We start from the raw sequence: 15,505 nt of genomic DNA on the forward strand, positions 1-15,505 counted from the left end.
CTGAGCTATGCAACTGCAAGTTGTTTGTAAGAAAGTAGCCAAGAACTCCAACCCCAGAGTGTACTTTGTATTCTGAATTTTATTCAGAATAATGAATAGCTTGGGCTAATGCAGCCAGTGGTGCATCAAGCTCGCCTGCAGTTGTCAGAGTTACATAAAATCCACATGAGTTTGTTTATAATGTAATTTTCTTTTTATTAAATTACTAACTAAATGTGATACATTTAAAACAAAACTATAAGAAAGTATATTTCCAATTTCACAAATACATAAACTGTAAGTGAGCGCACTAACAGGAGCCAATGTTAACTGCTAAGGAGAGAAAAAAAAATATCTGTCATAGTTAACTCAGTTAAGATGTTCTAAAATTAATTGCAGCTTATTTCTAATAGAAGATGAAAGTGTGTTTTATTAGCGTGGAAATAGCAATCACTGTGAACTGCCCTCCTTTGGTCTATACAGAACTTACAAAATCACAGATTATTCTACTTTTATATTGTTTCACATAAATAATTTAAAGTTCCTGTAACTGCATCAGTGAGGGTTGTGGCCTCGTTTGAAAGAAACATCTAATATCACCTTTGGGACATATTTGGTATAGGAAAGGGACCCAGCCGGCTGAGGTCTGCACTACATGTTTAAGGAAAGAAATGTCAGTGTAAACACCAGTGCTGTGGTAAATGGTTTGGGCCATCAGCCAGACTCTGTACTCAGACTTGGGTCGGAAACACGCACAGTGTCAGTTGTACAGTAAAGAAACACAGCATATAATTTTCACATTTCCAGAACATACATGGTTAAAGTTCAGCTGAGGTACATTGTTAAGCTGTCAAGACACAATGTTATCTACAAACATGGACTAAGGAATTGAGTGTTTTCATGCTTTGTGTTACAGCTTAGGTACTTTACCTTGTAAATATATATGCAAAATATTATATATACAGATAATAGGTCAAAATTATAGATACAGTTTTAATACCATACTGTCACCTAAATTGTTTAATTATTATACGGAACATGATACTCAGTAAATGTGTAAAGTAAAAAATGATAAGTTTAATGATATTCTTTAATATTAATTCTAACTGTATAAGTACTTGAGTCATGATATAGTTATAAAAAAAGATTTTGAGGCAGAAACTTGTATCCTGTCCCATGACCCAAACTCACATTGTCTTGCCATCTTGCCAACACATTAGCCAATGGTCAGTCTCACTCATCTCACCTCAGCTTAACCTAAACCCATAAGTCAGTATCACAGAATATTCCATAAAAAAATATATATATTTATACATACATATACATATATATATATACGTATATATATATATATATATATATATATATATATATATATATATATATATATATATATATATATATATATACGTATATATATATACAGGTGCTGGTCAACGAATTAGAATAATTTGAAATAGTGCAATCATGAAATTCTTTGAATGCATTTTTTGTGCAGAAAGCAAATCAGGTGTTCACCGCACCTGTCCTACTCGTTAGACTAATCACAGAACTTGTTACCTGGAAAAAAATTTGCTCAGCTGAGCTTTCCAAAAGGCCCATTTAGGCCATTTAACTGTGACACTGTTGTTTTATTGAATTAGAATAATGGAGAAACCGTTTCATTGAATTAGAATAAATGCTCGAATTTTAGTTTTCTGTGAAGAGTGTTCACTGTGCAGTATAAAGTCAGGGTTGAGTAGAATTTCTAAGTTGTAAAATCAATCATGGGTAAGCAGCGCGACCTCTCAACCGGAATAGTGGCTCAAATTCAAGCCCTTCGCCAACAAGGCTTGACCCAAACTAAAATTGCTGAGCAGCTCGGCATCAGCCAGTCTTCCGTCTGCAAAAATCTCTCAAGAAAAACTGCAGCAAGCGCACCAACTGTTCCGGCGTCCGAAAAACTTCTGCTCGCGACAACAAGCAGCTGAGAAAGATCGCAGTCAGCAACCGGTTCAAGTCCACTTCCGAGCTCACCGACTTGTGGAACAAGCAGACCGGCGCTGACGTCTCCAGATCAACCACTTACCGTCGTCTGCGCGAACTCGGCTTCAAATCTCGCGTTCCAGCAGTAAAACCGATGCTGAACAAGAAACAAATGGAGAAACGGCTGAAGTGGGCCAAAGAACACGGCGAGTGGACTGCTGAAGACTGGCAGAAAGTGGTCTTCAGTGACGAATCACGCTTCTGCATCTCCTTCGGTGACCAAGGTCCTCGTGTCTGGCGTCGTGGTGGCGAAACCTACAACCACGAGTGCGTGAAAAGATCCGTCAAGTTTCCCCAGAGCGTTATGGTCTGGGGATGCATGTCCGCTCGAGGTGTAGGGAAACTCTGCTTCCTCAAGAAGACTGTCAATGCTGCCGTATATCAAGATGTTCTGGAAACGTTCCTGATTCCGACTGTTGAGGAACAGTTCGGCGAAGAAGACTTCATATTTCAACAGGATCTTGCACCGGCTCATGCGGCAAAGTCGACCAAAGATTGGTTCACTAAAAAACAGCTTGAAGTTTTGGCATGGCCGGCCAACTCGCCTGACCTCAATGTCATTGAAAACCTTTGGGCCATCGTCAAGCGGAAAATTCGCGACAGAAAGCCTACTACGCTGGACCAACTGAAGCAGAACATCGCCACTGCCTGGGAAGCTGTGAGTGCGGAAACTTGCGACAAGCTGGTCAAATCGATGCCGCGGAGACTTCAGGCAGTCATACAAGCCAAGGGGGCAGCCACAAAATACTGAGAAAGTGATGATTGTAATTATAATAAAAATTATTCTAATTCAATGAAACGGTTTCTCCATTATTCTAATTCAATAAAACAACAGTGTCACAGTTAAATGGCCTAAATGGGCCTTTTGGAAAGCTCAGCTGAGCAAATTTTTTTCCAGGTAACGAGTTCTGTGATTAGTCTAACGAGTAGGACAGGTGCGGTGAACACCTGATTTGCTTTCTGCACAAAAAAATGCATTCAAAGAATTTCATGATTGCACTATTTCAAATTATTCTAATTCGTTGACCAGCACCTGTATATATATACTCCTTCACCAGTCTTACACACTGCTTTTGGATAACTTTATGCTACTCCTGGTGCAAAAATTCAAGCAGAAGTTAGCTTGTTTTGATGGCTTGTGATCATCCATCTTCCTCTTGGTTATGTTCCAGAGGTTTTCAATTTAGTAAAATCAAAGAAACTCATTTTTAAGGGGTCCCTTACTTTTTTCAGAGCTGTGTATGAGTTTCAACTTTTTTTTATTTAATTATTAAAATAAATTAACTTTTCGCTGACATTCCAAATTACTGAGATGCACTTGTGTGTCCTTTCTTGTACTTTAAGTACAAGTTATTTTAAAAGTTTTATACCTTAAAACACACACACGACTAAACATCATTGTGTTTCACTCAAGCCTAAAGCACCAGCTTCACAATTGGATTCTTGGCAGATCCTTAATATTTCCCGTCTTTTTTTTTTCCGCTAATCCGTTATCACTGGAACACTATCGAGAACAAATGTTTTCATTTCAGGTTTGTCATAAGATAAGGCTCTGCTGCATTAATGAAGTCCTCCAATAAAATGACTTGTGCTGAAAACAGATAAAAAAAAAAAATGACCCTCGTAATTCCTTGTAAGAAGAAGGCTGATCATGATAAATGCATTCTTTTGGCAATTATTATTTTAAAAAATATATATGTCCTTTCATTTGCTGAATACTGAACAGTAAAACTTTGGAAGCCTTGTAAAGAATCTCTTAAAGTGTGTAAAGATCGCTATCTCACGTTTTGAGTATATGTAAAAATGATTTGGTCTGGCATGACCAATCGAATCCAAATACTACACGCCAGCTGAAATAAAGATGTTATATGGTTCACATTTTGCACAACTAATGCCATTTTCCACGCATCATAAAAGCTTCTCTGAAAACACATCACCTCCTTCTGGTAAACGTTTCAGAGCTTCTCAGAATATAAGAATATGTTACGCCGTCATAACTGTGTGATGCACTCCCAAGATATAAAAACACACTTTTGCAAAATTTGAGCAGCCAACAGCAGCTTTATTCCTCTTGTGACAAGTCAGAAACAAACTGGCAGATTTAAAGGACTCTTTTCTTTTTTAAAAACAAGCAGAGACCCTTACAAAGAGCATGTAGAAGAACATGGCATGAGGTTACAACTAGGACTGGAAGTCTAATCAGCATCTGGAAACCAATAAAAAACTTAAACATTTCTTATTTCAAAATACAATCTGCTGATTGGCTCCCTTCTTAATTTGTCTACAGTGTGTTTCAATCAGTTCTGGCTGATTTAAGTATAATTCAGTAATCAGATTTGAAGTCTAGGGATGAGTATTGGTATCAATTAAATCAACAAATAATACAGCCAAACAGAGTTACAGCCAAACACAGTATTGTACACAGCCTCCTGAATATGTAACAGCATTTCCTTCATGTATGTAATGCAGCAATAAAGATGACCTTCAAGATGCACATCATCATTACATATGTCATAAATAAAATATGTTCTACATAACAGATCATTAAAAGGAAATTAGACTATAAATACAGTACAGTGTCAAACACAAAAACAAAACACAACATTACAAAAACATTACAGAATACAACATGCTATCAATCACACTTAAAAACCCTGCAGTTATTTAGCAGAAATAAATATAGATGAGTGTATGATTATGATGCCTAGTCTAAGCCCTTAGCATATATACAGTACAGTACATACTGTATGATCTTCACACTACTGAACCACCCCAACATCAATAGACTTTCTAAGCATAGCAATCTTATTTACACTCCTATGTTTCCATTATATATATATTTTTTTTCTCTGTTAATAAATAAACAAATACTGTAATAACTTTCATTTGTATACATGTGTATGTTTTTCCAAAACAAATACTAGCTAACAGATAAAGTGCAAATCTAACTAAAAACAGTGACTATTCGAACAGCACAGTGCCGATATTTAGTTAAAATATGGCAGCAGAACACATTTCTATCCACAACAACTGCAGGCCTACAATGTAGGCGAATCAATGAGAGTTGGCTCAGCACTGAAATCACAGTAACTGACACTGGCTGGCAGGTATGTTGAGGTACATTTTGTATTTGTTAGTGCATAAACTTTAAAAACCTATCTATAATAATGCAGCTGTTGTGCCTCCCAGTAAAACATTGTTTTGTTAAAAACACATGGAACTATTTTTTTAAGACACAGGCTGGTCTTCTTCAAAGACTAATTCAGAAATTAAAACTAAACCTGCAAGCACACTTTACCACAGAGGAATTATTACAGTTATGCATCAATCTACTGTAATTCTTGTTTGTCTTTCCCAGTACAAAAATATGTGCCTATGTACCCATTGTAAAGTAAATCAGTGACTGTTACCTCATCCAATTTCTGTCAGATTCTATGCTAATGCTATTTAGCCACAGTAAAAATGTGTACAGTGTAAATACTTACTTCTTTTCAGTGCATCATAAATCACAAGACACCTTCTACAACGGCCACCTCTATCAACCTTATTAACATCAAGCAATAAATAGCAAGCTTCCCTTCATTAAACCCTTATTTACTTTCCTATGCTGGCATTTCCTACATTGGCTTTTCCCTGATCCTCCACCTTCTTAATAGCTGCCTGAATTTTGGCCTGGTCACCGAGGAGTTCTCGAGGCTTCACAGGGTGAAGATTTTCATCCAACTCCAGAAGAACCGGTATTCCAGTGGGAAGAGTAACATTGACGATGTCGGTATCAGATATTCCTATTAATAAATAATGACAAGAACCAAGAACACACTGTCATTTATTACTTATTAAGATTGTGAAGAAAATTATAGAATTTCAAGCAAATATCCCAGTGGAATTCATCTTAGACACCTTATACTTTAGTATAACCAGTTATAGAACAGTTGTAGAGCTTTATGACCTGGGCTTTTTATGTTTATAAAAAGGTCAAGAGGGCAAGAAGCCAGAGACCAACTTAATTTTATACATGTGGCCTTTGGACCCATCCCTGTGCTTCACTACCGATTTTATGTATTCCCTTCATTGACCCCAAAGGTAATAACTCAGTAAGTCAGTAATAACTACACTGAAAAAAATGATTCATTGGCTCAACTTAACTCAGTCAAGTTATCATTTTGCATCGACTCAGTTAAGTTGTAAATATTGTCGCTGTCCAATGAAAAACACTTATCTCCAAAACAGCAACTTTACAGGAGAGAGAAAAAAACCTTGTAAAATTTTAATGGAAGTCAATGTAAAAAGAGTTTATTTCAGGTTATTTTGGAGAGTTTCTATTGGTTAGTTCATCAAGAAATTTTGGCACAGTGTAAGGGACAGTTTGTCTGTTCAAATTATGTATTTAACTGAAAAATCGACAAAAATAGAAAGTGTTTTTCATAGGACAGCAACGAAATATAGAACTTGTACAATATACACAATTAGGGTTGCAACGGTATGAGATTTTCACGGTATGATAACCGTCTCAGAAAATACCGCGGTATCACGGTTATCACGGTATCACAGTTTGTTACATATATTATTATTTTTTTGTTCAATTAACTATTTATTGTAGAAACTACACCATCAGGTGAAGGAAACCATGTTTTTCCACTACTCTTAAGGGCATTAAGAGTGTATATATATAAAAAAAAGTTGGTATATAACCAGATACTGCAGAAAGAGGGGATTTATTTCTGACATGATCCTCACAATAGAGATTTCTATTTTAAGGCTTTCACTACTTAAAACCTTCAACATATGAAAAACAGGCACGTCAGAATTTGAAAATGAACGCATGTAAATGAATGGCGTCTTTCACGTCCAGTCCGGCCAGTACCTTTACACGGACACGTGAATCCATCGTAGCACGCACTTCACGCCTGTACCTGCGTGCCCGAATTTCGGATAACTCAGCGCTTTTGCGGGCGCTTACCGCATGGGTTGTGCACGACTACAAAGAGGTTTTATTTATGTTCAGATTAAAATTATAAACTGAACACATACTTTGCGCTGCACAGCGGGGTGGTGTTCTCGGAGATGGGAGAACAGGTTTGATGTATTTCCTCCTTTAGCTGTGACTACGGCCACATTGATTACAAGCTTGTTGATTACAAGATTACAAGTCTGTTTTCAGGCTGTTTGAATGAGCGAAATATGATCAGAATTATGTAAATTAACACTAACATAGAAGCATAGAACTATTATTTAATAAAAATGATTTTTAAGAACAGCTAAACACAGTGCGGAGAAGTTCACGTGCGAGAGAGAGAGAGAGAGAGAGAGATTTGCGTGTTCTGATATGAGCTACTCACAGGTAAAGGTTCTCTTTTATCTCCTCGTGCTCATTTTAGTCCAATACATAATTCTGCAGTTTCTCATTGTTTTCTGTCGTATTTTGCGGCTATCGCGAGCGCTTACAACTAACACCGCGGGCCGCGAGGTGCAGCCGTGCTGCCGCTGTTATGCCGAATCCGACTCCCTGCTCAATCCGACTCCCGCTTCGCGGACAGAATCGGCACAACACCCCCCGCTGTAGAACTGCGGGAGTGAAAACAGCGCTTATAATTAAGTTAGTTAAGTTTCAGTTTTCGTTATTTGGTTCGTTTTCATTAACAATAATAATTGGTTACTTAGCATTAACATAGTGATTATCACACCAGAGCTTTATTTAAAAATAAAATATATAATTAAAAAACAGATGCCTACATCTCAGACTATTTTCTAGAGCCCAACCCGACCCGGCCCGAGGAATGTGGTGGGAAATCTCGGCCCGAACGGACCCGATCTCGGGTCAGGCCAGAGAATCTAAGCTCTAGTCTGATGCACTTTCTGCCGTTCTCACAGCTGTGTGCTGAGTAGCTGAAGCGGAGCAGAGTTGCGCATGCGCGGGTGAGTTTCTCCGCTGGCTTGCGTTTTACCGGTAATAAGCAAACACACACGGTATGATAACCGTGCATTTTAATACCACGGTATACCGTGAAACCGGTTACCGCTGCAACCCTAGTGCTGAGTAGCTGAAGCGGAGCAGAGTTGCGCATGCGCGGGTGACTTTCTCCGCTGGCTTGCGTTTTACCGGTAATAAGCAAACACACACGGTATGATAACCGTGCATTTTAATACCACGGTATACCGTGAAACCGGTTACCGCTGCAACCCTAATGCAAATGAACAAAAGGACTACAGTCTGTGATTACAGAACTACAAAGTGCTCCTATATGGACAGTGGAGATGAAAAGGTGGACAGTGCGTGTATATAAAACATAAGAAACATTAACATGGTCATAACAGTGGGACTTAACTGAGTATTTAAGACACTTCTTAGTCTGCATTTATGAAGGCTGTCGAGTTAGACTGGTGTAAAAGTCACATGACTTCCAAACCAGCTCATACAGAGTCACACTGCCACATATTACATATGTATCCAATTTCAATATGACATTTGAAAGTGGCCTTTCATATAAAAAATATAATGCCACATTCAATGTGTTTTCAGCCGCTCACGCTCCCACATGGATAACACATGCATGCAATTGTTCTATATGACAAAAAAGATTGGGTTTTGGGCAACTTTTACCTGCTGTGTGAATGTAGCCTACATACATAAAGCGTACATAAAGTCAACAGTTGCTTTATCTGACGTAACCTACTGTGATAAAACCAGGATGCTCTACCCTGAGTTTTGTGGCTGTTACCACAATTATTCAACCACCCAGACCAGTTTAACAAACTTAACAAGCTAGTAGTATAATTCAATGGGCCTAACAAGACAGGAAGCATTCCCACAAGTAAAAACCAGCAACCAGAATGGAGGAAGATTAACAAAAGTTCAAAAGAAGAAATAACAGATAAAAGAGAAATAAAAAATGTTGCTTACCTTCTAAGTGTTTGAGCAAGGCTCTACAGCTGTTTCCATGAGCTGAAATGAGGATAGTTTGGCCACTCTTGATTTCAGGAACGATGACATCATTCCAATAAGGCAAGAGCCTGTCTAGAACTTCCTTCAGACTCTCAGTTCTGGGCAGTTTCTCTTTGGGTACATCACAGGTGGTGTACCTGCGGTCATTATAGATCTCTGCAAAATAGGGGTGTGACTCCTCAATTGGGGGCGGGGTGATGGCATAGCTCCTTCTCCACAGCTTCACCTGTTCCTCGCCGTGCTTCTGTGCCATCTCGGCTCGGTTTAGGCCAATCAGAGACCCGTAATGGCGCTCGTTCAGCCTCCAGGACTTGGTGACAGGGACCCACTCCTGCCCCATGGCTTCCAGAACCAGCCAGGCTGTCTGAATGGAGCGGCTGAGAATGGAGGTGAAAACGTGGTCAAACTTGTAGCCGTTCTCCTTCAGCAGCCGGCCACACTCCTGGGCCTCCACGACTCCATTCTCACTGAGCTTCTGGTCCACCCAGCTGCAGAAGCGGTTCTCTTTGTTCCATGCCCCCTCACCGTGTCTCAACAGAAAGAGTTTGTGCTTCGACATTAAGGAGGTGCAGTGCGTCGGCCTGAAAGAGACGTGTTATTTTACAGGGTTTAAAAAGGCTGTGATTCAACTGCATTACTTACAGTTTGTTAATCAATCTAACCCTATCAAAATAACATTAAAAAAATATATGCTGCTCGACAGAACACCGGTCAAAGCGGGCGCCAATCGCGTCAGATTTTATGCACCGAATCACCAAGTCTGAGGTAAGAGTTTATAGCATTAGTTTAGCTGAAAGAAAAGTTATCAATGTCGCTCTGCCCACAGCCGAAAGAAATGTTATCATCTGTCCCTGCTGCACTGAGAGTTCGACGTTAAGTGAAGTTTAACTTTACCTAGCACTCAGTGCTATATCTTTATAACCTGTATCTCCTTTGAGTTTTAGAGCTGTAAAATTGACAGTGGGGGTAAGGTAGCCAATCAAAGGCTATATGTTTGCATGTATGAATATTCATGAGCAAGAGCCAAAATCCTGTCTTTCTTCAGAGAGCACTTATTCAGTGAAATAAAGCAGGGCTAAACAAACACACCGGAGCACTTAGTTTCACAAAAAAAATTACTCACATGACTCACACATACTAGAGACCACAACTAGACATTTTAAAATGAATGAAAAAACGATGGAATGAGACCTTTAATAAATCAAAGGAATGGTTTAAATCTCCAAATATATATTTAAAAAATATATATATTTAGTAATACACTAAGCTAGCTATTACAGTCATATAGTAGTTAGTACACACTGAACCAGTTGGTTAACATGTCTGTTGAACTGGTTGTCAGTCTGATTGCTGGTGATCTTATTTCCTGCCCATCTGGACTTTTCAGGCCTGTTGTTACTTTTTTTAATACATAAATCAATAATCTATGATTTTGATGTGAAATAAAAGGGCGTGGTGATTTATACGGGTAACGTTAGCTGAAACAGGAGCTGGATAGCAGATCGGAAGCTAAAGGTTAGGGGTGAAAAATTAAATGTCAGGGGGGCTTTGCTAGCCTGCAGCAGCAGACTGACCGAACCTACTCTCTCAGGTTTGCAGAGAAATACGCATAAAAATACATTTATGGAGCCTGAAGACTGAAATAAAATGTTAAAACGAAAATACCTCAGTGTGCATTCCAGAAATACAAGCTATACGTTAACCTATCTCTATCTATCTCTCACTCTGCTAGCTAACCTAACCGAGCCGGCTAACAACACCCAAACAACGCTGTTTAAACCCATACACAAGAAAAACAGCAATTCCTCTCCTGAATATGGTTTACGAAGTATAAACATGTCGAAATGTTCATTAGTTAGTTTTTCACCCACCTTAATATCAAGCCCGCCAAGTACTAGAGAGAATCTCCACCTTATACGGCTGAGAAGGGAACCACTGTCAACAGAGCTGCTCGTAGTAACGACGCGTTATTTCGGCCAATAGGAAGCCGGTGTGGCTACACGAGGCGGGCACATGAGCCCCGTTTGACCAATCACGAGCGAAAAAATAAATGACGTATTGGCAACGAAGTCAATGTGGTGAGAGTTTCTCATAAAAGCATTTTTTTTTCTGTTTTAATTACAAAGTAGATTAAATTCAAGACATTTCAAAATATTTAAGAAGATTATTTATTCCAACCTGTTGCAAAAGCTCAAATCTGTATTTAACATTCTCCTCATGTTTGCACTAATGGCAGTAGATCTATAATCCAGTGGTCTTCAGCCCTGCCCATGGAGATCTGCCTTCCTGCAGACCCCTCCTGAATCCAACCTTAATCTTCTTCACTTGATCCAACTAATTACTGCCTTTTAGAAGTGTCTGGTTGGCTGAAAGGTGAGTGATGGATTCGTGCAAAAGGTGAATCTTGCAGTAAGGTAACTACCTCTTCAGAAGGAGGCTTTCTCTGTGTCTGAAACTTCTGAAATCTCATCTAGAAGGGAGTATAGTGATACAGTTCTCTGTATCTAACCAGGAGGGGCGTGGATAAAAAATAATTAAATATTGCAGTTTGTTCTAATAAATTGGTTGGTGTGTCACAGTGGATAACACCACCCCCTCTTTTACCACAACAAAAGACAATTAAAGCGCTTTCTCAGGGTTGTGTGCACGAACTACAAAACCTTGCACTTGAATTAAAGAAACCGTCAGCACAGCTGCAAAACATTTCACCTAAATTAAAGAAATGATAAACACTATCTTTAAAAAAAATCCCTCGGTTTAATTATTTTTATCCACAGCCCATCCAGGGCTCTGTAGTATCGAAAAAAACTGAAAAAAATACTTTCTATCGTTGCCAAGCCAAAGACAGTTTACTGCTATGATATAAGTGGTTGCTGTGTTGTTATTAGCTGTTAGCATTTTCACTCAATTAATGCTAGTTTGATTGGCTGCCAATCTGCCTAACCATGCTGCTTTTCTTTCATTTCAGATACAGCCTTGGAGATCAATGGTCATTAGTTGTGCTGTGAGGAGGTACAGTTGGTATACAGTGACTATTCCTATTTGAGTAATGTTCTCATTCATATTATGGCAAGAAATACTCAACTCAGAAAAGAAAATAAATGCCTTAAAGAAGGTCATTCAGTCCAAAAAACACCATCAATAACGTTATGATGAAACAGGCAGAAAGCTCAAGAGTTTCCTCTCTTGCACAGGACAAGTTCATCAGTGTTACCAGCCTCAGAAACCACAAGTTAACAGCACCCAGATAAGAGCACCTAAATGCTTCACAGAGTTTTTCGGTATTTTATTATTTTGAGTGTTACTGTATGTTGCTGCGTTTGGCTTTATTCAGGCAGCATTATTTTTATTTTGCATCCAGTGAACTTATCTTAAATGTCCAGGAAGAGACAAAAAAAAATCCAGCACTATTTACAAAAAGGACAAGGTGACAACTGGTGTACTTGGCCTGACTGACACATGTTTACCTTGTGTTGATTTCTGGTTGCCAACGACAAAGGAAATACGTAATTTGAGTCATGGAACGAATGAACCTCACATATGCGACTCACATAAAAAAGAATATAACATCTATATAGTCTAAAATGAAATACAGATGTTGTAGACATTTCTAATTAGTAACTTTATGTATGGTAGTAGGAAGTATTGCTTATACAATGAGACATTCTGAGCTTAAGGTCATTTTGAGCAAAATCAACTAGAGAAATATAAAACCTTCTAGTTTTAGGTGGTGTGGAGCAGTGAACTGGGTTCAATAGAGTTCTATCTGGTACCTCTTAGATGAGTTAAAGTAGTGTTTGTGATCCAGTACTGCGCATCCTACATCATTACATGACCTTACTAATGTTTTCTGGCTAAATGCAATGAAATCTGTAGAGTAATAAAAAAATGTATGCTTTAACAATAACAACTACTCTTATAGCTGAATCTTATTATGGCTTTATACAGCAATTAGTTTAGAGCTTTTACAAGAAGAGTAGAAGCTGTTACATTAAAAAAAAAACGGATGCGGCATATAGTAGTCATACAGTTCTGCTTTCTCTAAAGTACATTTTTGAAATATTGGTTAGAAACAATTACCTTAATAAATATTTTAACTTTAGTTACTGTATGGATTTATTCTGTGCCACCAACAAACAGCTCATCTGACATACTGATTTATTATTTAATAAGGGTTTGATTAGATAAACTAGTTGCTGATAATGGGAACTGAAAATATTACCCTTTCTTCTAAGGAGCTTTTGAAAGTGTTAAATTAACACACCCACACACAAACTTTTAAATTCATATTTTAATTGCATTTATTGTCATTTTCTCAACAAAATAAAAAAAAAATCTTATTCTAAAATAGTCTCTCCATTCAAAACTCTGTAGTGTTCAGCACTAGTCCTAATCCTCAGTTGAGAAGCAGACTCAAAAAGTTCATAAAACTCACACAACACACAATATCTGCATTTGCTATAATTTGTTAAACTGCTGTTACAAATGTCAAGGTATATTTATATATTAGCACTCTCTTGCCTTATAAAATATTAAGTATTGAAAAAAAGGAATAATCTTTCACATCACAATAAAAGTAACAGTCCAGTCTGTTTAAATGTTTCATTTTCACATAGAAGACTTCCAGCATTCTGTTTGCATCCCTTTGTCCTGTTGTTAGGTATAGATGCAGAGTTCCCCAGCAAACTGAAAGATGGGAAAAAAATGAAAACGTATATAGTAACATTTCCATTGAATTTACCACTCATGATTACATACATGCATTTTTGCATGATTTGTTTAGAAATTTAATTATTTATAGTGGCTACATTGTAAATGCATTAAATTAAGTTCACCATCTATTGACCACCAGCATCAAACAGCTTCTTCCTGCCCTCCATGCCAGACATGGCCTCCACGTTCTTACGCCAGTCAGTCACTTCCTCTTTCTGTGGAAATCACAATAATACAGACAGTGTAGCAGATGTTGTAAATTTAGACTGTAGGCCACTTAAACTGGAGCTGTAAACCATGGAGTTTTTTTTTAATCTAAGATAGTAAGAAGTGGAGTACCTTCTCTTCCTCTTTCTTCACTGTCTTCAGATTGGCCTTAAAGTCAATGGACTCCTTGTGCTTGGAGCCCAGAAGGACACTCAGCATGGCCTCTGCTGAGATCTTCACTCTCTTCAGTGCAGGCCTCTTCAGCTTACTCCTCAGCTCAAAGATCTTCTGGCTCATTTCCTGTATCTGTTCAAAAAACAGCCCACATACTGAAAATAAGGCTGTGTAACCACTTATGTGTTTAAAAGTATTTAAAAAAGGTGTAAAATGTCAGACTTCTTGTACCTCCTTATCATTTTTTGCCACCTTTACTCCAATGTCATACCGCTCCTCATCAACAACATCGATCTTGTGATGCAAATCTTTGCAAAGGTCCTGCATAGAGAGAATAAAGCATTGACATCGACTGTCTCCTGCTCCAGTGAGTGCAGAGTGTTTTTCCTAGTTTAAATATATAACAGTGATGCTGCTGTACTGCTTACCTGGAGCTCCTGCACTGACAAGCCTGAGAGCTTCAGTGGAGGAACCCTCTCACTGAGGATAGTATCTCTCTCTTTCTTCTTATCCTCTTTTTCAACCATCAGCATCTCCTGTGCTGTAGTTAACATCTTTATCTGTGAGAAAACACACTTAGTTAATCAACTCAATCAGAGCTACATCACAGAAAAACACTGGCCAGTGTGCTCATGGCAAAGCTATGTGAATTATCAGAGTTTTTCTGTATGATCACTTAATTTTTTTGGCATCTTTATTAGCTAAAGTGTATCAAAAATAATCTGTATATGAGTTGGTGGTGTTATTTGTATATACATATTTCCATTGCCCTAAATTCTCACCTTTAACCCTAACCGGCGACTTGAAGAAATCTTGGATTTTCTCTGTGGAATACATACAAAATTCACAATACCTAACATTACGTTTACAGAACAACACTTTTACATATATTTCTTTCTTTTTTATTTCAATTAATTGTGAATGAACTGATTTACACATGTAAGTTTTAAAAATAATTATAATGGCAAATCCAGTGTGGGGTCGTGTAAAACTCACCGGTCTGTTTAAGCACATTATGGAGAAGAAAAAGAGCAGAAGTTAGTTAAATATAATACAGCACAGATTAAGCAGTTAAAAAATGATTCTTAAGGAGAAAAAAACTTACGCATCAGCCATTTTCCTTCTGAAACCTGGTTCTGAACAAACAAAACAAAACATTACTCATTTTTAGTTTACATCATCTCAGCCCTTAAGCGTATTTAATGAAATGTGGCATGGACAATGTTAAATCATGATAAATATTATTTCTTCTTATTATATCTTTAATTCAGTTTTGACCAAACTTCCTACAGATTGTCCTCATCAGTATAATATACAAAAATCTGAATCCAGCCATTGTGTTGCATCATAAACAAAGTATACCAAATGCCCAGTGCTGTAAAATATAACTGATATGTAAATATATGGTAAATATTGTAGACTGTCATAAAAGATAAAAATAGGATTTATTATGATTGAACAAGT

The 15,505-nt window shown here is 37.8% G+C and overlaps 2 protein-coding genes and 1 long non-coding RNA gene across 3 annotated transcripts; 1 reads left to right on the forward strand and 2 right to left on the reverse strand.

Annotated features, from left to right (window-relative positions):
- Positions 1 to 4,045: 4,045 nt before the first annotated feature.
- On the reverse strand, positions 4,046 to 10,916 carry bpgm (2,3-bisphosphoglycerate mutase). The gene is made up of 3 exons (XM_007252844.4): positions 10,819 to 10,916; positions 8,906 to 9,528; positions 4,046 to 5,789 (listed from the first exon to the last, which is right to left on the reverse strand). Exons 2-3 carry the CDS (start codon positions 9,504 to 9,506, stop codon positions 5,599 to 5,601), a joined length of 792 nt encoding a protein of 263 aa, XP_007252906.1. The 5' UTR covers positions 9,507 to 9,528; positions 10,819 to 10,916; the 3' UTR covers positions 4,046 to 5,598.
- A 139-nt stretch (positions 10,917 to 11,055) lies between these two features.
- LOC125804764 (uncharacterized) lies at positions 11,056 to 12,192 on the forward strand. Its single transcript, XR_007440946.1, has 3 exons — positions 11,056 to 11,320; positions 11,916 to 11,959; positions 12,142 to 12,192. It is a non-coding gene; the product is annotated as an uncharacterized LOC125804764 (long non-coding RNA).
- A 1,031-nt stretch (positions 12,193 to 13,223) lies between these two features.
- On the reverse strand, positions 13,224 to 14,916 carry LOC103029192 (troponin I, slow skeletal muscle). Its single transcript, XM_007252843.4, has 6 exons — positions 14,824 to 14,916; positions 14,470 to 14,601; positions 14,273 to 14,362; positions 14,000 to 14,173; positions 13,783 to 13,875; positions 13,224 to 13,633 (listed from the first exon to the last, which is right to left on the reverse strand). Exons 1-5 carry the CDS (start codon positions 14,899 to 14,901, stop codon positions 13,786 to 13,788), a joined length of 564 nt encoding a protein of 187 aa, XP_007252905.3. The 5' UTR covers positions 14,902 to 14,916; the 3' UTR covers positions 13,224 to 13,633; positions 13,783 to 13,785.
- Positions 14,917 to 15,505: the final 589 nt, after the last annotated feature.

This window comes from Astyanax mexicanus, chromosome 10, assembly GCF_023375975.1.
Source record: "Astyanax mexicanus isolate ESR-SI-001 chromosome 10, AstMex3_surface, whole genome shotgun sequence".
Lineage (NCBI taxonomy): Eukaryota > Metazoa > Chordata > Actinopteri > Characiformes > Acestrorhamphidae > Astyanax > Astyanax mexicanus.

Bases quoted from the DNA above. Each gene is read 5' to 3' on its own strand.
- LOC103029192 (XM_007252843.4), bottom strand. From the start codon at position 14,901: ATGTTAGGTATTGTGAATTTTGTATGTATTCCACAGAGAAAATCCAAG. The intron at 14,174-14,272 runs GTACAAGAAGTC...TTTTTTGAACAG, and splicing joins TGGCAAAAAATGATAAGGAG to ATACAGGAAATGAGCCAGAA. The intron at 13,876-13,999 runs GTACTCCACTTC...TGATTTCCACAG, and splicing joins TGAAGAAAGAGGAAGAGAAG to AAAGAGGAAGTGACTGACTG.
- bpgm (XM_007252844.4), bottom strand. From the start codon at position 9,506: ATGTCGAAGCACAAACTCTTTCTGTTGAGACACGGTGAGGGGGCATGG. The intron at 5,790-8,905 runs GTAAGCAACATT...ATTTATTAATAG, and splicing joins CTTGCTCAAACACTTAGAAG to GAATATCTGATACCGACATC.